The 21,564-nt window shown below is 40.6% G+C and overlaps 1 protein-coding gene across 1 annotated transcript in view; it reads right to left on the minus strand.

Annotated features, from left to right (window-relative positions):
• Positions 1-21,564, minus strand: part of ARHGAP6 (Rho GTPase activating protein 6) — a 93,366-nt gene that overhangs the window by 37,189 nt on the left and 34,613 nt on the right. The window contains exons 2-4 of the mRNA XM_015817024.1: positions 7,592-7,848; positions 4,073-4,268; positions 2,354-2,409 (exon numbers count right to left, since the gene is read on the minus strand). Coding sequence (XP_015672510.1) covers positions 2,354-2,409; positions 4,073-4,268; positions 7,592-7,848 — 509 coding nt within the window. The remainder of the gene's footprint in view (positions 1-2,353; positions 2,410-4,072; positions 4,269-7,591; positions 7,849-21,564) is intronic.

Raw genomic sequence — 21,564 nt, forward strand, 5'->3', positions numbered from 1 at the left:
AAAAAAAAAAAAAAGATCCTTTGCTTTCTTGCCTGCTCCAGGCCTTTGGTGCGTTCGCAGAGAATGGAGGCCTAAAGAAACGTAAAATCACACAAGAACAGTGGCATGAAATCTCATGCTACTGATCTCACATGATCCCATGGTACTTTAGGCCTCTGTTCTCTGAAACAGAGAAGACAACCAAAGCTGGAGGATGCTTCTGCATGTCTCCAGAGGCCGAATCTGGGTGTTGGAGGCCTTTTCCAGGCCGCTGCTGCCCAGATCTGAGGCTGGGGGATGCTTCCGTGGCTCTCCAGAGGCCCGATCCGGGCATCGGAGGCCTTTTCTAGGCCGCTGCTGCCTGGATCTGGAAAGAGCCTCCGACGCCCAGATCGGGCCTCCTTAGGCCGTGGAAGCGTCCCCCGGCCTCAGATCTGGGCGGCAGCAAGAACCGCGGCAGAGAGGAGACAGATCTTTTAAAGGTGAGTCCGGCACGGCAGGAAGGGAGGGGGAAGCATGAGGTATCTTAGTGGGTTGGGGAGGCCTTGGGGGGCTGTTCCATCACTAGGTCCTCCATGGCCTTCCCTACCTTGAGATACCACATGTGCGGTTAACGAACTGCACATTTGCCCATGCATTCTATTAGCAAATGTGTGGGTGAAAGCAGGGAGTGAATCACGTTCAAGGTACAAGATTCACTCTCACGAATTTTCGAGTTATGAATGGAATGGGCAGGCTCCATTACATTTGTAACTCAAGGACTACCTGTATTTGCAACAAAACGTTTGATGGTTCTGTGATCGCACCCCAATATCTTAGCAATTTCAAGAATTTCATCCCTCTGAAAGACTTTTTACAATATTTGCCTTTTCAGAGTAGTTAAATCTCTTTTTTGGTCCATTTTGCCTGAGGAAAAGAAGCTGCCTAATAATTATGCACACCTTGATATAGGATGTTGATCTCCTTAGGCCACACCCTCCCTCATTACACAAATATGCATCACCTGATATGCTTATATCCACTAAACATTCAAGTTTATACAGCTTGGAGGTGGAAAATATGCATGAAAATGATATGATCAAAATATTCACTTGCCTAATAATTGTGCACAGAGTATTACAGGTTTTTAGAAAGGGTGATGACATAGCTTTAGCTTTTAGTCAGACCCTTTCCCAAGTCTGGCTTATGCATTTTTTTTCTCTGTACAAGGAATAAATTGATGTAATGATACTGTTTTTTGTAGAAAAGGACTTATTTCAGAATTAAAATTGTAGCATACAAAGAATAAAGAAAATGTCGAAACCTTAATAATCCAGTGGTGCTAGATTACTAAAATAAAATAACACTAAAGGTTATTCTTCCAAATTGATACCATATTAAATGAATTCTACCAGTGAATTACAAGTCTAGACTTAACAAAAATGCAATTTTTTGTTATTGTGTTTTTATATTTCTTATTCACCTCTGAATAAACCCTACTTTATTGCAGTAAATAATTACAAAACAGTTCTGTAATAATAAATTATAATATTGCTTTAATCTAATTTATACCACATTATTAATCTATTTATAGCTCTTAGAATTTTGATATGGTCATTTTGACTTTAGTCTATTCCTGATAAACTAAATCAGAAATGTATAAAATGGTGTAGGTTATAATACCCACATTCCTTGTCATTGCCCATAACGGTTACAGGAAATATCTGAAAACTAATTACCTATTCCTGGTTTACATGATCATCTAAACTAATAACTTGTTAGGAAAAAATAGCAATAGTATTTTGTACTAATATTTATTACTAATAATATGAATATGTTCCTCTTGAAATTGCAGTCATTATTTGATGAAGTGTTTAAATAAATGTATGAGATGTCTTTCTCTGAAATATTTGTTGGTGACATAGTAAAATAAATCTAATCAAATATTTCATAGAAACAGAAGCAAATCCACCTTAGCTCAAAGGATTATCAGGACAGCCTGATAATATACTGCATGGAAAACCATAATTAAAACTGATATGGAAATAAGAAAGTGATTTGGAAAAAAATGATTGTAATATTAATGTAATACATAACTGATATTCAGATTCTTATATTTCTTATATCATTTAGGTACCAGATAAGAACTTGAAAACTATTTTAAAAACAGATACTAACTTTACTGGAAATACATAGATGAAATACATGGAAATACATAGATGAAAAATCCCAGATCTAAAAACACATTTTTTAAAAAATAAGATCTTGATATTTTCCTGGATATATTATTATTACATATTTAGAGTAGGACTATAATGACAGATGATACTGACCAAAATATATAAATATAAAATAGTAAGTTTCATGACATTCATGAGGAGTAATAAAAACTTACCTGTCTTACCCTTTTTTTTGAGCTCCCAACTCGGAATATGCCTACTGTCTGGAGACCTTTAAAATGGTATGTCAATTTAATAAATTATTATTATTACAAATTTATACAATTGCATATAAATACAGAATAAATTTAGAAGATTAGTAAAATATTTTGCATCACTATTCTGTATATAATTATGTAATATTTGTGTTTCTTATTCCTACCCTGTCAGAAAATAGCATAAATACAAAATATGTATACAGTTTAGGAGGAAATGTGTTCAGTGAAATCTGCTTCAGTAAAGCCTACTTATACACCATTATAGATTTTTTCAAAAAAATATAGGGCATTGTTCAAAAGTGACGCTAGAGGGAAGCCTAAGACCAATGGTGCTCATATAAAATTATGTAACACATTTATAAAAGGATGTTAGCCCTCAATTCACTTGTGTATAAAATTTGTATTTCTATATTCAAAAATACACATAGCTCTTGGTTAGAAATGCCCACAAATATTCTTTGTACCAGCTCAGATTTTATTTCCTACAAGAGGAATAGAAAGGATGAGAATAAGTATGGGCGTGAAATATTTAACCTTAGTTTTAGACTGCATGTAGCTTCCAGAGCCCTCCAGGCTTAGACACCAAAACTCAGCAAATTGGTAATCCAATGCTATGATTTTTCTTTGAATTTGAGCATAGTGTGCTAACCCACATTAAAATTACTAATATCCCATCTCAAATTTTAATCTCAGTTACATGCAGGAGATTATTTTAAGAATCTAAAGGCTTATTACAGCTAAGTTCCTGGAACAAGTAAAGCCAACAATTTGATTTCTTTGCCTGTCTCCCAATATACAATATAGCCCTATATCCTACAACAGTTGACTGTGATTTTGAGCAAAATATTTGTGGCATTTCACAATTTTCTCTATTTTTAAAACTGTCCCTCCCAGCAGCTACAGAATAAAAAATACCCAAAATTTCCCCAATTTCACAGTAGAAATAGAAATTGGTTTACTCAATTGTTACTATAATAATCCTCAACAGGCAACTGGTCACCACTTGAAGTACTTAAGAGCTGATTCCAAAGTGCTGACAGCTGCCCTCTTCCTATGGTAACATGACCGCATGCTGAGACCTTGGTAACCTGTCTGCACTTACTGCCATTTGCAGCATCTCGCAGTCACGTGAACACATTTTATGACATTTTTGCTAAAACCTGGCATTTACTTCTAGTTTTCAGCAAAAACACCCATAGTGAACAATGGTCTCGCTTTACACTGCTGTGTTCACTTAATGACTGCCACTGCTTAAAGACTGTCACAAAAAAGGTCGTGAAATTGGATCAGTCACATAGGTGACCCACTTTATGGCATCACGACTTAAGACAATAATATGTAGACTCCATTAAGGTCATAAGTCAAGGACTATGTGTACTTTGACTAAGTTCACAGCCTTTACTTCATGGAATAAAAGCTACATTTTCAAACATTATGCTTGCATGAAATTGAATAGAATCCATATAATTTTTAGAGTTCTTTGAATAGGCATGTATTCAATTCATTAATTTAATTCAACGCTTTGAGTCAATTACATTTTTTCTAGTGACATCTGATTATCTTCATCCAAATTTGGAAAGGTGATTTAGTTTGGGGATTTAATCAAATTGCTTTCAAACTGCAAATCAAATCTTTGTACTATAAGCCGTCTGCACATTTCGGATAAAATATACTTACCATGTTTTTCTAAATGCTGACAGCAGCTATCTATAAGCCGAGGAACTTGCCTGTAAATAGGATTGAGGCTTAGCTTTTTGTCCCTGGATTTTTCTTTCTTGTTCTGTGCTTCAGCAGGCAAGGATAACTGTAGAGCTTCTAGTAATCGAGACTGACTATCATCAAGATCGGTAATAGAATCCACTGACATTGCACCCTACAATATACAAACATGCATTTGGTAAAGATGGAAGAAAGACACTTCTCTCTTTAATCCATCATAAAACAAAATATTAACCTATACCAGAAGGTTAATGGGGCAGAAATCTATTGTAAACTCCCCTTTAAGTGACAACTGATTATTATAGCTGTCACTAGGTAGCTCAAGACTAGCCATATTACATGTTACTTGTTGCATGCCTGTCCAAGCTGAGGTAATTCTGAGGCTGCTGTTATTTGTTGCACTCCCATTCATCAGTTACTTCAGCTCATTCACTTTGTTCCTATTCCCAGTCAAAATGGAGGTAATTGCCGCCATACACAGCAACATTTGTATTTTCACCTGAAGATTGCTGCTCACCAGACATGGCAAATTGCAAGCATTTTGCTGAAGAAGATGAAGAAAGAACAGTAACTTCTCTCCAAAGGTAATCCCCCTTTCTACACAACTTTGTTTTGTAATGGCTTCTTGCCCAACCACTACTGTAAATTCTTTATTAGTAACATCTACTAGGTGTTAGTATCATTATTAGTTAATTTCTTCTGGCACGTATTTGAGGCAAATAACAAAAAATTAAACAATTTATACAGAGTTTGAAATACAGATTAAACATTACAGATTAAATATAGATAAACATTAAAATAATATGTTGAAAATGTGCATTAAGAGCTATATTATGAGCTTGTGCATTTCTACTCTCAAATAGTTTAATTTTATCTATCTTTACTCAACTGTTTATTCTTCAGTAATTATAAGACTGCATTTTTCTGTGAATCCTAATTGCTTGATGAGAAATGTATCAGTGTGTATGTCATGGTTCCGATAGATGAGGCCAATTAAAAGAACATACAGAACATACAAAGGTAGAACCCAAGACTAAATTCCCCTCCCCTTGGTTATAAAGTTGCAAGTTGCAATTCCCACCCCAATTTGCTGTCATAAATCACATTCACCAATTGTTAGAAAACACGGGTACTCCTCCCAGCTGCTCCAGCCCACCAAAATGTTATCAGCAATGACCTTGGTTCCCATACATTTGAATTGTTTTGGCAAACTGAGAACTATGCCCCCCTCCTTCTTCTAAACTAAATATGTGGCAACAAAGACAAAATGAAAATGGCTTCAGTTCGGTTTGTCACAGCGTTGACAGTGTATGTGTGTCTGCAAATTTATACCTCTGCCAAATGTTCTGCTCTGATCATAACCTGTAATGGAATATAGGCCTCTGAGATTCTTGAGGTAGTAGAAAAAAATCTTACTCTTGTGTAAATATAAATGAAACTAAGTAAGTCAGTCAGTCAGTCAGTCAGTCAGTCAGTCAGTCAGTCAGTCAGTCAGTCAGTCAGTCAGTCAGTCAATAAATAAATAAATAAATAAATAAATAAATAAATAAATAAATAAATAAATAAATAAATAAATGCAGATATGTGTATGCTGAAGCAACTTGAAGTATAGAACAGGTAAAACAACTGTTTTGGTGAGAAATCCTTTTAACTTTTGTTCAGTGTTTACTGACAAAAGAAGAGATTTGCCATGGGGAAAAAATTCATTTGGGCATATTTTTGTCACATTATGGTGACAAAATTTGATGTCAAAATTTCTTGTTAATTGTTTTTATGAATAGAATGAAAATTACTTAATTTAATTTTAACTGATTGTTGGACACTATTACTTGCATATCATTTAAATTGTCATGGAGATGGTCCTATAATTATGAGGAGCTGAGCTTGCAGGATTTCATGGGTGATGACTTGTATCGTAAACTGGATTTGGAGGCAAACCAATGAACAGTAAGGTGATCTTAGTATGTGTCCACATTATAATTCTCCTACCAACAATTAGCAAGAAGGCCATTGTATTTTGGATCAACTGTAGCTTCCAAGTGACCTCCAATATAGAATGCATTGCAATGGTTTATTTGCAAGGTGATGAGGGCATGAATCATTGTTGTCAAGTAATTCCAGCCCAAAAAAGGCCATTTTTGATAATCAACAAATAGCATCTCAGTCTTACAGGGATTTGACTTTGTTTTGATCCAGCCTCTACACACTAGTTCAGAACTTAACAAAATTGATGGTCTAGTTTTTGATGGCAATATACAACTGTGCATCATCACATACTGGTGATATTGCAACCAAGACCCCCCCCCCCATCAATGGCTTCATGCAGATATTAAACAGCACACAGAACCCCACTCTGGAGTGACCATGGGCATGGCTGTTCAACCTCCAATACTCTGCCTATAACTGTAATTGCCCAGAAAGATACTGTAGCTGATTATGCATCTTTGCTAATTTGAACAAAAGTAATAGAAATGTTGTATGATATTCAGTTTTCCTTGGTCTTCATATCCCTCATATAGCAGCAATTAAAAAAGTATATATAGTTGGTACTTGAAACAATGAAGCTTTACTTTTATTCAAAAAGACTTCTGAGGTACAAAATATAGCATATAATATGAAACAGCTCTCTTACTATCTATAAAAGTAACTAAATAAGCAATATTTTCTTCTATAGTATTATTAAAGGCAATATGGGTCCCAAAATACATAATCTCTACAAGTCCATAAGCTAAATACTATAATTATTACATCCCTCAGTTATCAAAAACTCCTTAGCTACAGTCTTCAAAAGCGGCATCAAGTACTCTTGCCATCTTCTCTTTAAAGAAATAGTATTACAGATAGTTGAGTTACAAACACTCATTCAGAAACCAAACTTACAGCAGCATTGAATAAATAGTGCTTATGCCCAGTCCCCAAGTTACAGTCATGAGTGTCAGTTTCCATATGTGACCTGAGAAAGAAGGCCTTGAGAGGCCAGCAGCTGCCTTGTGAACGGCCTTGGCAGACATGTCTCATCAGTAGTAGGAGCAAGAAGAAGATGATACTATATTTATACTATAAATATATTTGAGGCTGCGATGAGGTGAAGAAATCTCTCTCTCTCTCTCTCTCTCTCTCTCTCTCTCTCTCTCTCTCTCTCTCTCTCTCTGTGTGTGTGTGTGTGTGTGTGTGTGTGTGTGTGTGTGTGAGAGAGAGAGAGAGAGGAGTTTGTCTTTTAGTAATTTGAAATACTAACTGGAGACTGACTGGGGAAAAGAAAAGTTTCCAAAGAATCCTTATGTCCCTTGAGATCCTCACAAGAGATTTGTGCCCATTTTGTTCTCTCCCACGAACAGCTGGGAAAAGCAATGACCATTAAAATCATCATTTCTATCAGGGCTGACTTTAATTTTAGTATAAACTAACAAATCAGAAACTCCAAAGGAAAGTCCCACAATACTTGCAGTAACCACTAAGCAATGCATAGGCACTTACTCTTCTCCGTGCCCTGGGGGCTGGTTCAGGTGTATTGGGTGAAGTAGATTCATTTGGTGTTTCCGAGGTGGAACTAAGAGATGAATTACTGCTTGAGAGTTCTTTGTTCTGTCTTTTATTCCCAAAAGGTAAAAGTGATGTTACAAATTCTGAAACATCTCTCTGCTCTTCTCTATGAATATCTTGCTTCAGTTTGTATACCCGATCATTTGCTATTACTTGTGATAAAGGCATTCCAAAAGCCTGGGGTATGAATTCTGAAAAACAAACAAAACCTTATGTATCAAAGGCTAATAACTGTAGCAGTCAACATTTTGAAAATGGATTTAATAAATCCTCAGCTAATAGATTTTGTGAGCATCTTTTAACATTGGTTGCTTAGTTAAAAATCAGCCTTCCCAACTGATTTTTTTTAAATACACTTGATTGCAGTTTCTGTGCTTCTCAGCAATTCTTAATGGAAAATAAGGATTTAGAGTAGGAAAAGATAAAAAAGCACATAAAAATACACAATAAAGGTATACTGTTATGTTTACTTTTGGGAATTCCTGAACTTCCAAATATTTTTCAGTGGTTTTTTAAAAAGACAACAAAATAAAGATGGAAGCCAGGTAAAATCATGGGTAAACATCTGCCATAACCAAAAAAGAAGTGTATATTTTTAGATCATGGTTTAGGATTTCTTTTGACTAATAGTAAAGTAATGTAGTTAAAATGCTATTATAAAGAGACATTCTTAAAGTTTAAAGAGCAGCAAAATATGGAACAACAAATGCTTGAAACACTGTAATTTCCAAGAAATGAGGAACATCCATTTTAAGATTATCTTCTCTCGTTTATTTACGCAGTTGCATACTAACATCACTAGAGGAATTATTATTGGAACAAGTTAAACATAAACAATAAAAATATGTTATATTAACATAGAACAAGAAGAAAGTAAACATGGGAGAAGAACATATCAGGTTTGGGGGCTATAATACATGAAAAATCAATTATTTATTCACAGCAGTGCACCTTTTCTTGGAAATAATCAGCAATGGAATGAGGTATGGAATTCTAGCATGTCATTAGGTATAATAAAAGCAGCCACTAGAGGATTCATAGCAATAGTCAAATTACATAGTTACTATACTAGAACAATCAAGGGTATTATTTGCATGTCTTTTCCAAGTAGAAAGGCAATTTACACTGGAACAAATTATTTCTCTCTTTAATTTACTGTAAAAAATCCTGTTTCATTATACTAATTCATTACATTCCAGTAGAATCTAATTTTTATCAGAGAATAAGCGTGTTGTGAGAAATAGCATGAAAGCAATTAAGCAATAACATGACTTGCATCCTATTGATTATAGGAAAGGTAGAGAAGGAAACTAGAGGGCCAGTCATATGGGAATTAATTCTTACTCACAGGGATAAAATTATAGAAGGGGTTGAAGAACCTTGGGAGAGAGTGACCGTGCAATATTGCAATTCAACATAAATAGAATAGAATAGAATAGAATAGAACTGGAAGGGACCTTGGAGGTCTTCTAGTACAGCCCTCTACTTAAGCAGGAGAACCTATACCATTTCAGACAAGTGACTGTCTAGCGCAGGGGTGTCAAACTGCCGGCCCGCGGGCCGGACGCATCATCCCAAAACCGCGCCCACCCCATTGCCGGCAATGGAGAAAAAGCTCTGATACATCGCGCGATGTCACGTGACGTCGCAAGTTTGACATGCCTGGTCTAGCGCCTCTTTTTAAAAATCTCCAGTGATGGAGTGCCCACGATTTCTAGGGGTAAGCTATTTCACTGATTAATTGTCCTCATTGTCAGGAAGTTTCTCCTTAATTCCAAGCTGCTTCTCTCTTTGATCAGTTTCCCACCATTGTTTCTTGTCCTGCCCTCTGGTGCTTTGGTGAATAACGTGACCCCCTCTTCTTGTGGCAGCCCCTCAAATACTAGAACACTGCTATCATGTCTCCCCTATTTTTTCTTTTCTCTAGACTAGCCAAATCCAAGTCCTGCAGTAATGCAAGCACGAGGAATAGAACAAAGTCAAACTAGAGTCTTGGACTTCAAGACAGCTGCTATCAATTAACTTAGAGAGAACTTGAGAAGAATTCCTTAGATGAGAATCTTCAATGGGAAAATAACCCAAGAAGCTTGGGAAACTTTGAAAAGCAAGATTATAAGAGCCCAGTCTAGCACAATTCCAATGAAGAAGAAAAATAAGAGATCTCAAAATAAACCAGCATGGCTACACAAAGAACTCTCTGTTAAACTGAAAGACAAAAAGGACAAGTATAAAAAGTGGAAAGAGGGGCACATAATTAAGGCAGAATATCAGCATATAGCCTGAACCTGAAAAAATGAAATCAGGAAAGCTAAGGCTCAAAATGAATTAAGGCTGGTGACAAATGTCAAAAATAACAACAACAAAAGCTTCTTTCAACATGTTAAAAAAAGTCAAGGAAATGATTGGGCCATAATGGGAGAAAATGGCAAGAAGGTAACAGCAGCAGGGAGAAAGTAGAACTGCTTAACTCATTGTTTGCATCTGTCTTTCTATTTTTACCCAAGAGCAAAAAAAAAAAAAAAAGAAGTACCTGGCTCAATGGTATTAACTGTGAGAAGGATCTTGGAGTATTAGTGGACGATCACTTAAATATGTGTTGCAGTTGCCAAAAAAGCCAAAGCAGTCCAAGCTGCATTAACAGAGGAATAGAATCATGATCAAGTGTTACAACCACTTTATAATGCCTTGGTAAGACCATACTTGGAACACTGCATCTAGTTCTGCTCATCATGTTATAAAAAAGATGTTGAGTCTCTAGAAACTGCAGAGAAGAGCAACAATGATGATTAGGGGACTGGAGGCTAAAATATATGAAGAACGGTTGCAGGAATTGGGTATGTCTAGTTTAATGAAAAGAAGGAGTAGCGGTGACATGATAGCAGTGTTCCAATATCTAAGGGGCTGCCACAAAGAAGAGGGGGTCAACCTATTCTCCAAAGCAGCTGAAGGTAGAACAAGAAGCAATGAATGAAAACTAATCAAGGAGAGACAGAAACCTAGAACTAAGGGGGAATTTCCTGACGGTTAGAACAATTAATCAGTGGGGTGATTTGCCTCCAGAAGTTGTGGGTGCTGCAACACTGGAGGTTTTTAAGAAGAGATTGGAGAGCATTTGTCTGAAATTGTATAGGGTTTCCTGCCTGAGCACGGGGTTGGACTAGAACAGGGCTTTTCAACCTTTTCACCCATTGTACCACTTTTAGGATATGGTAATATCCGAGTACCACCAGTCGCCTAGCAAGGTATCAAAAACTTGATGACCCCCCCCACCCAAAAGGAAAAAAGTGATGAAGTACAGGTAGTCCTCGACTTACAACAGTTCGCTTAGTGACTGTTCGAAGTTACAATGGCACTGAAAAAATTGCCCCCCAAGCCACAGTCGAGCAAGACACCTGCCTGCCCACCCGGCGGTGCTCCTCCTCCTGTCCGAGGTTTTCATTGTTGTGAGCATTTCCGTTGAGGATTGGCAGCAGGGGTAGGGTGGGGGGTGTTTGGTTTTTATTCCCCATATCTGCTGGGTGGTTGCAGCAGGTTTTGGTCACTTCACATGACCCTGGGACACTGTGACCGTCATAAATATGAATCAGTTGCCAAGCATCTGAATGTAAATCACAAGACCCTGGAGATGCTGCAACATTCCAGCTGATCGGCACTTCTTCTGGCTCAGCAGAAGCGCCAGGATCAGCGCCGAGCTCCAGCTGGAGTCTGGCGCTGATCCTGGCACTTCTGCTGAGCCTTGATAGCCCTGCAGCTCCAGCCATCTCTCGCTCAGGCTTGTGCGGTGCTGCCACCGGTTCAGCTCATTCCCCTCCCCCACTACCACTTTTCTAGGATGGTCGCGTACCACCTGCCAGGTGCCAATGTACCACAGGTGGTACCCGTACCACTGGTTGAAAAGCCCTGGACTAGAAGACCTCCAAGACCCTATTAGAGGGAAGAAACATAGCCAAGTCACAGCAGCTTTGATGGTTGTAGTCTTGTTATTTTCAGGAAGGCCTTGGAAACATACTTTTTCCCTTACTTTTCTCACCATTGAACTACATTTTATTGGATAGTCTACCAAGATCCTTCTGAATCTTGAGTCTATCTTCCAGAGTATTAGTAATTCCCCCATCCCCCCCCCCCAAGCTTGGTCTCATCTGCAGTGCCCCTTCACTCATCTAGGTCATTGATGAAGATGTTGAACAGCATAAGGCCCAAGACAGAACCCTGATGTACCCCACTACATGCTTCCATCCACATTGATATAGAATATCTTATATAAAGAAGTTAGGATCTTAATCAGGGTAAGATACTGGGATGATATGATGCCTGTATGAAAAATGTGCATAAGTTGTCAACTGATTAATTAAAGTGTTGTTATTAATCCTTAAAGCTCTAAACCTCTTGTAATCTCACTGAGAATTGCCTATCCCACTATATATCTGCCTGGGTAGTTAATATCTGAAGAACAGCCTTGCAGAAGTGCCCCCTTGTAAAAGTTCATAAGAAAGTAACTTCTCTGGCTTAATTCTTTGTCAGCTGCAAAAAATAAGAAAAGAGTTTCTTGCTTATCTGGCTAAAATGTTTAACTAATTTCAGCATTATTTTTAATTTATATTCTTTTTTCACATTTTCTTTAGTTTTGTTACAATAGCTGCTTTAAATATCTGATTAAATAGAAAGGTGGGATGAAACTGAATGAATGAGTACATCTAAGTCAGAGTCTGACTGAAGCTGCCAAAATATGACAGACTTATTTCAGCGATATAGCAGACTCTAAATAGCAATTCAGTGTATGCCTTGTTTACATATAAAAATTGGGCTTGTTTAAAACTCCAAATGCATAATTCTTTGCTCAGTTATGAATGACAGACTTAAATAATACTAATAAATATCTATAAAAATATAAAATATAATAACAATTGTTCTAAGATCAGTGATAGTAGTTGGCCTGCTCTTAGGTTGAAATGTTATTTTTGCTGATCTGATAATGAGATTGGTCTTGCCTTCCGAAACTGAATTAATCAAAAGGTTATTCTCAGTGGTATGCAAAATCTTTTGAATTGGAAATGTTTTATGCCAGAAATATTCCAATATTCCAAACTATTTCAATCTCCAGGAATCTCATTTCAAGCTTAAAACAGTCCATCTGAGCCCAAATTAATTATGCTGAACTCAAATTAGACCCATTTTGAACTTGTGAAATGACTGGACCAGTATCAGGACATTTTTAGTGAGGTTGCAAGTACATGTTTCAAGCCTGGTATATTTGTTTCAAAGTCTGAAACAAGGTATTTAAAGCTCCTAGTGTTTGAAATTCAAAATGTTTTTCATACCTCTACTTATTTAGATTCTAGGACTATAGCCCTTCAATTATCCAGAGCATTCTTTTGTCAAAAAAAATCTGTGTTTAAACAGTAGTTTTCTTATATTGTTTAGAATGCACAATAAAATGATGATGATGATGATGATGATGATGATGGTGGTGGTGGTGGTGGTGGTGGTGGTGGTGGTGGTGGTGACGTTATCCGTTCAGCTGAACCTGACTCTTGGTGAGTCTATATGCCAGGTCTCTCTACATCTTTCAATCTTGCACTATTCTTTTGAGTTTTTCTATGTCCTGGCTGGTGTCAGCTTTGATAGTGTCCAGCTACTGTGTTCTTTGATGGCCTGGTTTCCTTTTATTGTTAACTCTTCCAAACATAATTGCTTTCGCTAATGAATTCCCCCACATGACATGACCAAAATAAATGAGACACAGTTTTGTGATTTTGTCTTCTAGTGACACGTTTGGCATTATGCATTCCAGTATTTGCTTGCTAGTCATCTTTACTGTCCAAGGAATATGCAGAGTGGAATGGGACAACTCGGCATGGCCAGCTCGATGCAGCCACCAGCTCGCCACTTCCAAGTCACTTCTTTCAACCTACCACTGCGACAACTTGCCCTGGGCAGCCAGAGGGAGAGTTGGGCTGGCGAGGGAGCGAGTGGGTGGGCAGAGCACAGACCAATGGTGACGGTAGTCAGGGGCTTCCCTTCCCACAATGGTGGGTGGAGTGGGTGGCAGGGAGGTGGCAGCAGCTGGGGGTGTCTCATTTTCACACACCCTACTCTGCCGCCACCTTGCCTGGCCTCTTCAGCCTGGAGCTTGGCATGGTGGCAGCGGTGGTGGGTGTGAAAATAGGATGGTGAATTGCCATTTGGAGTTGTCATGAGGTGACTTGGAAGTGATGAATTGGCAGAGGTGACTTGGCGGTGAACTGGTTTGCTGAGCTGGCTGTGCCAAGTTGTCCTAAACCCTATGCAGCAGCCTTCTCCAGCATCACAGCTCAAACGAGTCGATTTTCTTCCTATCTTGTTTTTTTAAGGTCCAACTTTCACAACCATAGATAACTACAACAGAGTGAACTAACTTATATTTGTTTGCCAGGCTGATGTCCTTGCTTTTCCATATTCAGTTCATGTTCATCATTGCTGTATGACCCAGTGCAATCCAATGGTTTATTTCTGTGCTCTATTCACCACTTTGAGCTATCTGTGATCCTAAGAAAGTGCATTTTTCCACACATTCTTTCACCATCAATTACTATTTTGATGTTTCCCTTCCTTGGTGGTCATGAACTTCTTGATTGTTTGATGTTCAAGAAAAAACCAAAATTTTCACTTTCATTTTTGATTTTATTGATCACATGTTCCAGGCCTTCTTTGGTTTCTGAGAGTTGTATTGTCAGCATATTGAAGATTGTTGATGTTTCTTCCACTAATCTTTACCCCTATTTTTGATTCTTCAAGATCTAGCTTCCTCATGATCATTTTGGCATTCAGTTGTATAAGAAAAGGGAAAGAATGCAACCTTGTCACACTCTTTCTCTATCTTAAACTAATCAATGTTTCCACATGTTGTTCACACAGTAGCTTCTTGATTTGTGTACAGTGACTGCACCAACTTGACTAGAGGTGCTGGTACCCCCAGGTGTTGTAGGGAACTCCATAGCTTCTCCTGATCAACACAATTGAAGGCTTTCTCATAGTTGATGAAGCACATGTAAATGATCCTTTGATATTCATTAATTTTTTCCATTATCCAGTGCAGATTTGCAATATGGTTGTGGGTGCCACATCCCCTTCAGAACCTGGCTTAGATAACTGGTAATTCCCTTTTGATGGTTAGTGCTAGACGTTGTTGTATAATTTTAAGCAGAACTGCTTCAAGTTGTTTACACCACTCATGCCAGTAAACTTCATTATCCTTCCTTGCTGCTCTCTGGAAAGATGCATTCTTGCTTCTTTCCATTTGCCTGCTGCCTTTGCTGCTTTTCTTTGCTCAGCTATTTGTCATGGTTCCAACAGAGACGAATAAAGCAGAACTCTGAGGCTTGAAAATTCCTCAAAGGACATGTTTATTAGTTACAAAGTATTGGCACAAGCAAAAGTGAAACCAAATCTGAAATTTCCACTAAAATTTCCCAGTTACAAAGTATAATTCCCACCCACAAAACTATGCCATTACTACGTTCCCCAATACATTCATTTGGCAGGCTTTCTAATACAATGCCCAGTCCCCGAGCGCGAGAGCAGTAGATAACCTTGGTTCCCAAGGGACAGAAGATTATTATGACTAGTGAAGCACCTGGGCAAGCCCCCCTCCCTCCATCCTGTGTGGCAACCTAGAATGAAGAGAAAGATGGCTGCAGCCAGGCTCATTGTAGAGTTGACACTATTTTGATTATTTCATCTGAGAGCCACTTTTTCTTTGGCTTCTTGTGTGGTAAAAGTTCTTCTGCAATTCCAATAATGGTCGATTGAGTTTCCTGCCACACTTCATAAGACATCTTCTCAGCTGTGTCCAGTAGTTCAAACCTATTTTTCATCTCTATTATATATGTAGTAGGAATTGTGGTAGCATCAAACTTCTTTGGAGGCACTGCCTTTTTGATGGTGCATAATTTGACTTTAATTTTTGCCAGCAACAATTCATGATCTGAACTGTATTCACCACTTGGATATATCTTAGCAGCAAAGACTGAGCTGGTCCATTGATGATTGCATAGGACATAGTCGATCTGATTATGGTAAACTCTATTTGGTGAGGTCTAAATGTATAAGCGGCTCTTTGAACCATGTATTCATAATCCTAAATCTGTTTTCTTGGCAAAATTAATCGAACAATCACCTGCATTGTTCATATCGCCTAGTTGAAAATGACCAATGATGCCTGTCTCCACTTGTTTGCCAACTTTTGCATTAAAGTCACCAAAAATGTAAACAATGCCTTTTTGGGGCACTTGTTTCATTGTTTCCTGGACCATGGCATAACATCTGTCTATTTCAAGCTCTGTTACAGTAGTTGTTGGGGCATAGGCTTGGACAACTGTGATGTTGAGGGGCTTAGCATGAATTCTGATTATCGTAATTCTTTCACTGACAATTAAGAAGCTTTTCACTGCTCTAGTAAGTTTCCTGCTTACAATAAACACCACTCCATTTGTTTCCCTGATATCATGTCCTCAATAATAGACAGTGAAGTCCTCAGACTGGAAGAAGTCAGTCTGACCAGTGTAAGCTCACTGACACCAAGGTGCTCAATTTCCAACTTGATCATCTCTTATTTGACAATATCTAATTTAGTCTGACTCATTCCATGTGGCTATCCACTGTATCACTGTACAATACAGACATTGTTTCCACCACTGGCTGCCTTAAGAACTGGCATTCCTGTTCTCCTATTGTTGGGCACCTTATCTGACATGTTTGAGACCCTTTCCATAGAATTTTCCAGGCAAGATTTTTTATTGGCAAAAGGAAGCAAAGATGTGTATCATTTAATTGAATAAATTGAAGTACTATCTACATTTCTTTCCACTACTGAAATATTTGTAACTTATTAGCAGTGTTTGGAAAATGTATTTTATTTTGATCATAAAGGTTACAAATATAACAGACAAGGAACAATTTCAATTTACTTTCCATAATACTAATTTAGTCAGTCATTGTTGATTTTATTTTTCATATTTGGAATTCATGTTAGTAATTATTTTCTGCCTGTGGCCACTTGATGGAGATTGGTCATTTTGCAAAATTCATTGCTTCCATCTCATTGCATACTGTAACATAAAATGTTTCTCAGAACAGTGCTGTATTATTTAAATAGCCTGGGTGATTATTTTAGAGTTTAAAAGAACTCTTTTTAATTGCCTCATCCCTTAACATGTTCAATGATTAATTTTTACAACTTTATGCTTGTTACCTTCTAGATTCCCTTTTCTGGCACTGATGATTTCCCACATATAATTCACAGCAAACAGAACAAATAAAAATCAACTATAAAGTTGATTGTAAAAGTTTAGACACCCAGGTCTAAGCTGACACAACATCTTTAAAGTTAAACCAATATTATTTCTTAAAATCTGGATATATCCAGTTGTTCCCAGATTCAAAATAAGAAGAGTGATGATTTTGCATTCTTTTTGATTCAGTACATTTTTAAACTATAAAGTTATTAATAAGACCTGAAAGATATTTGAATCATTAGGTGTTCTGTTAAAGGAAAAGAGGCATTGAGACGAAGCAACGAGTTCCCTTAGCTCTCCTTTATTGCAACACCAACAGAACAGGTTTTAAAATGGTGCGGCCCCCTTTTATAGCCCCCCTGCACAATGCCTTGCTGGCCAATCATTGCAAGGCTGGGAGCAGCCTTTCTTGTCCCGGGCATCCACATGGTCTGCCTGGGCCAATCGCTGCAGCCTGTGCCTGCTGGCCCAGAATACTGGGCAATCATTGCAAGGCTGGAAGCAGCCTTTCTTGTCCCGGGCATCCACATGGTCTGCCTGGGCCAATCGCTGCAGCCTGTGCCTGCTGGCCCAGGACATAACACCCCTCCCCCCTTGGCTAAAATAATAAGGCACACTTATTATTTTAAATACTCCATTACATTGCTTACGTTGAATCTATATACAGTATACACACTACAGCCTTGTTACCGCCATGTTCCCCACTCCCCTTGAGCTGCATTCCTTAACCCAGACTACTAGGCCTGCCCATGAACTGACAAGGACCGTACATAGTCTTGTAAGTATTTGGGAGGACCTCTGGCCCGCCCTGATCTTCTCATGGCCGGTGTATGTGCCTGGCCTGCCAGCTCGCCTGCCAGGCTAGGCAGACCAGGACTTTGTTGCCCCAAAGACCCAGGGGACCCACCCAGCTGCTGACTGGCTGGATCTGCTAAATCCAAGCCAGGGTTCCTTGGGGGGGGTGGAATTCCCCAAGTCCAGTGGTGGGGTGGAATTCCCCAAGTCCCCAATGGACTCCTCTTAGGAGCCCTGTCCCTCGAGCCCTAGACCAGCAGCTGGAGTGGCCTGAGTGCCAGAGGCCGGAGCTGCCTCCATGGCGAACCCCCTTTCTGTGGACTCCCTGTTTGGAGCAATAGCTGAAGCCTGGGGATGTTGGAGAGACCATGGTCCACAATCGTAATTGTGGTCCTCCTCCCCCCCAAGAGCAGAGCTAGGAGCGGAAGAGTTGCTGGGAAGCCTCCAGTGCAGTTGGTCAATGTGACGTCGGATCACACGACCATCGTCCAAGGCCACTTCATATGACAGCGGCCCAGAGACCTTGCATACCACTGCAGTGACCCAGAGACGTCCTGGTCCATAGTTCCTTGCCCAGACCGGATCTCCCACTTGTACTCTCCTAGGTGCCCGCGGCTGTGACACCTGTGAAGCCACCCGGTCTGGGTGCAATCTGTCCAGTTTCGTGATGAGGCGGCAACCCCAGCAGAGTTCAGCTGGGCTCTTTCCAGTAGCTGTGCAAGGTGTGGTGTGGTGGCAAAGAAGAAAGTCCGCTAACTTGTGATGCCAGGTCCCGTGCGTGATCCTCTTTAAGGCATCCTTGGTTGTGCGCACCATTTGTTCAGCCTGTCCGTTGGAAGCTGGATGGAACGGTGCAGATGTGGCATTCCGGATCATGTTGGCCTGGAGGAACGCCTTGAACTCAGACGATGTGAATTGGGGCCCGTTGTCAGAGACAAGGACATCTGGAAGTCCATGTGCGGCGAAGATCCCTCTCAGCACCTGGATGGTCCTAGCAGTGGTAGTGGAGGAGACAGGCATGACCTCTAGCCACTTGGAATGGCTGTCCACGAGAATTAAGAAGAATTGCCCCTGAAAGGGCCCAGCTTAGTCGATATGGACTCTCGACCATGGGGTATGAGTCTCCTCCCACCTATGAACTGGGGCCTGGGGCATCTCCGGCCTTGACTGTTGACAAACAGTGCACCTGTGGACCTGGGCCTTGACGTCTTTGTCGAGCACAGGCCACCAAAGATGGCTGCACGCTAACGCCTTCATCCGGACTATTCCCGGATGTCCCTCATGCAGAGACTGCAGGACTCTAGTCCTCAATGAGGTTGGGATTACTACCCGGCTACCCCATAGGACACACCCCTTGAAGGTGGAAATCTCGTGCTTCCTCTGCCAGAAGCTCTGGAATTCGGTGCCTGGACATGTGTCAGGCTATCCTGACAAACACCTAGGTCAGCACGCATGTTAGCGTGTGATCGGTGGCTGTTTCTGCAGCCACATCTCTAGCACTGGTGGACAATCACTTAGAAACGAGCCAGCAGTGTGCTGCAGCTGCCAAAAAAGCCAACACAGTGCTGGGCTGCATTAACAGAGGGATAGAATCAAGATCACGTGAAGTATTAATACCACTTTACAATGCCTTAGTAAGGCCACACTTGGAATACTGCATCCAGTTTTGGTCACCACGATGTAAAAAAGATTCTGAGACTCTAGAAAGAGTACAGAGAAGAGCAACAAAGATGATTAGGGGACTGGAGGCTAAAACATATAAGGAACGGTTGCTGGAATTGGGTATGTCTAGTTTAACGAAGAGAAGGATGAGGGGGGACATGACAGCAGTGTTCCAATATCTCAGGGGCTGCCACAAAGAAGAGGGAGTCAAGCTATTCTCCAAGGCGCCTGAAGGCAGGACGAGAAGCAATGGGTGGAAACTGATCAAGGAGAGAAGCAACTTAGAACTAAGGAGAAACTTCCTGACAGTTAGAACAATTAANGGAACTTCTTTATGCCAGCCACTATGGCTAAGGCTTCCCTATCTATCTGTGCATAATTGCGTTCAGCTGATGATAGGGTTCTAGAGTAGTATGCTATTGGGACTTGTGTTCCATCAGCCTTCAAGTGACTTAACACAGCCCCAATCCCATAAGGGGACGCATCACAGGCGATGCACACTGGCAAGTTCTCATTGAAGTGAGCGAGGACCGCATTTGAAGAGAGCAAGGCCTTGACCTCTTTGAAGCTCTTTTCATGTGCTTGTGTCCACTGCCAAGGGGCCTGTTTGTCCAAGAGCCGGTGTAACGGCTCAGCCACAGCAGCCTTGTGAGGAAGGAATGAGTGGTAAAAATTTAGCAGTACCAGAAAGGCCTGAAGTTCGCCCTTGGATTTGGGACTTGGGGCCTACTGAATTGCTTGCAGCTTGGATTCAGCAGGGTAGATGCCCTGAGCATCAATGCGGAATCCTAGAAACTCCGTGGAGGTAACCCCGATCTTGCACTTGTCTTGCTTAAGCTTCAGCCCCGCTTGGCGGAAACATAGCAAAACGGCTCTTAGCCTTTCGGCTAAATTGTCAGCTGAGTCCCCAGCGATGAGGACATCGTCAAAGTACGGGCAAACACCAGGGATATTTCGGAGCATTCGCTACATTACACTCTGGAAGATGCCAGGGGCCACGTTTACTCCAAATTGCAATCTTTTTACCTTGAATGCCCCCCCTGTGAGTCACTATAGTTTGGGCCTCGGCTGTTTCCTCATCAACTGGCAATTGTTGATAGGCCTGAGCCAGGTCAAGGTTAGCAAAGATCTGGCCTCCCTTGAGGGAGGCTAGAATGTGACTGACCACTGGTACTGGGTACGAATGCTGCTGCAGCGCTTTGTTAAGTGTGCACTTGTAGTCCGCACAGATTCGGACTTCACCATTGGCCTTCAGTGGTGTAACTATGGGTGTTTCCCATGGACTACTGTCCACAGGCTCTAAGATACCCTGCTGAATCAGTTTATCCAGCTCTGCATCTATTTTACCCTTTAAAGCAAAGGGCACCCTGCGTGGCTTGATTCTAATGGGGGCTATGGCTGGGTCTAGCCTCAGAGAAATAGAAGGGCCTTTGTAGGAGCCAAGTTCTGGACTAAACACATCTGCAAACTCCTTGCAGACCCCAGTCAGGCCTGTTGTTTGCACGCTGTTTATTCCAGTCACCTGAATTCCCAGGGCCTCAAACCAGTCGAGTCCAATGAGACTCGTGCGGTCTCCCCCAACCACAACTACATCCAGTAGCCCCTCAAAATTCCTACGCTGCACCTTGAGTGTGGCCTCTCCCTTCACATTGACTCTGGAATTTTGGAAATCTGTGAGGATGAGGTTTGACGGCCTGAGTTTCACCCGTAAGCTGCTTCTGCTGCAGACCTTGTTAAAGGTGTCTAGGGAGATAATTGATAGAGCAGACCCAGTGTCCAGTTCCATCGACAAGGGGACCCCTTGCAACTTCACGTCGATGTGAAGCTTCTTCCTAAGTGGCCTGTGGACCCCCGTTCTAAAAACGCTCCTATGTGATGCGCAGAAGCCCACCCTGTTCTGGCTGGGGAACCTGGTACCTTTCTGAGGCAATTCTTCTGGGTAACGTTCATTCTGGCGACCCAAACAGACAGAGGCAATGTGGCCTTGCCTACCACAGGCCCTGCAGATGGCGGAGCGAAAACGGCAGTCTGCGTGGCGATGGCGGCCTCCACACCCGATGCACCGAGGGAATGATGCTGGCTGGGCCTTCCCTCCTGGCTGGGCCTTCCCTCCGTGAGGCCTTCTCCCTGGAGTCTGATGCAGCCGGTCCACTTCCAATTCTGGATCCTGTTCGGATT

This window comes from Protobothrops mucrosquamatus, unplaced genomic scaffold (genome assembly GCF_001527695.2).
Source record: "Protobothrops mucrosquamatus isolate PMUCROS unplaced genomic scaffold, P.Mucros_1.0 scaffold_125, whole genome shotgun sequence".
Taxonomy (NCBI): Eukaryota; Metazoa; Chordata; class Lepidosauria; order Squamata; family Viperidae; genus Protobothrops; species Protobothrops mucrosquamatus.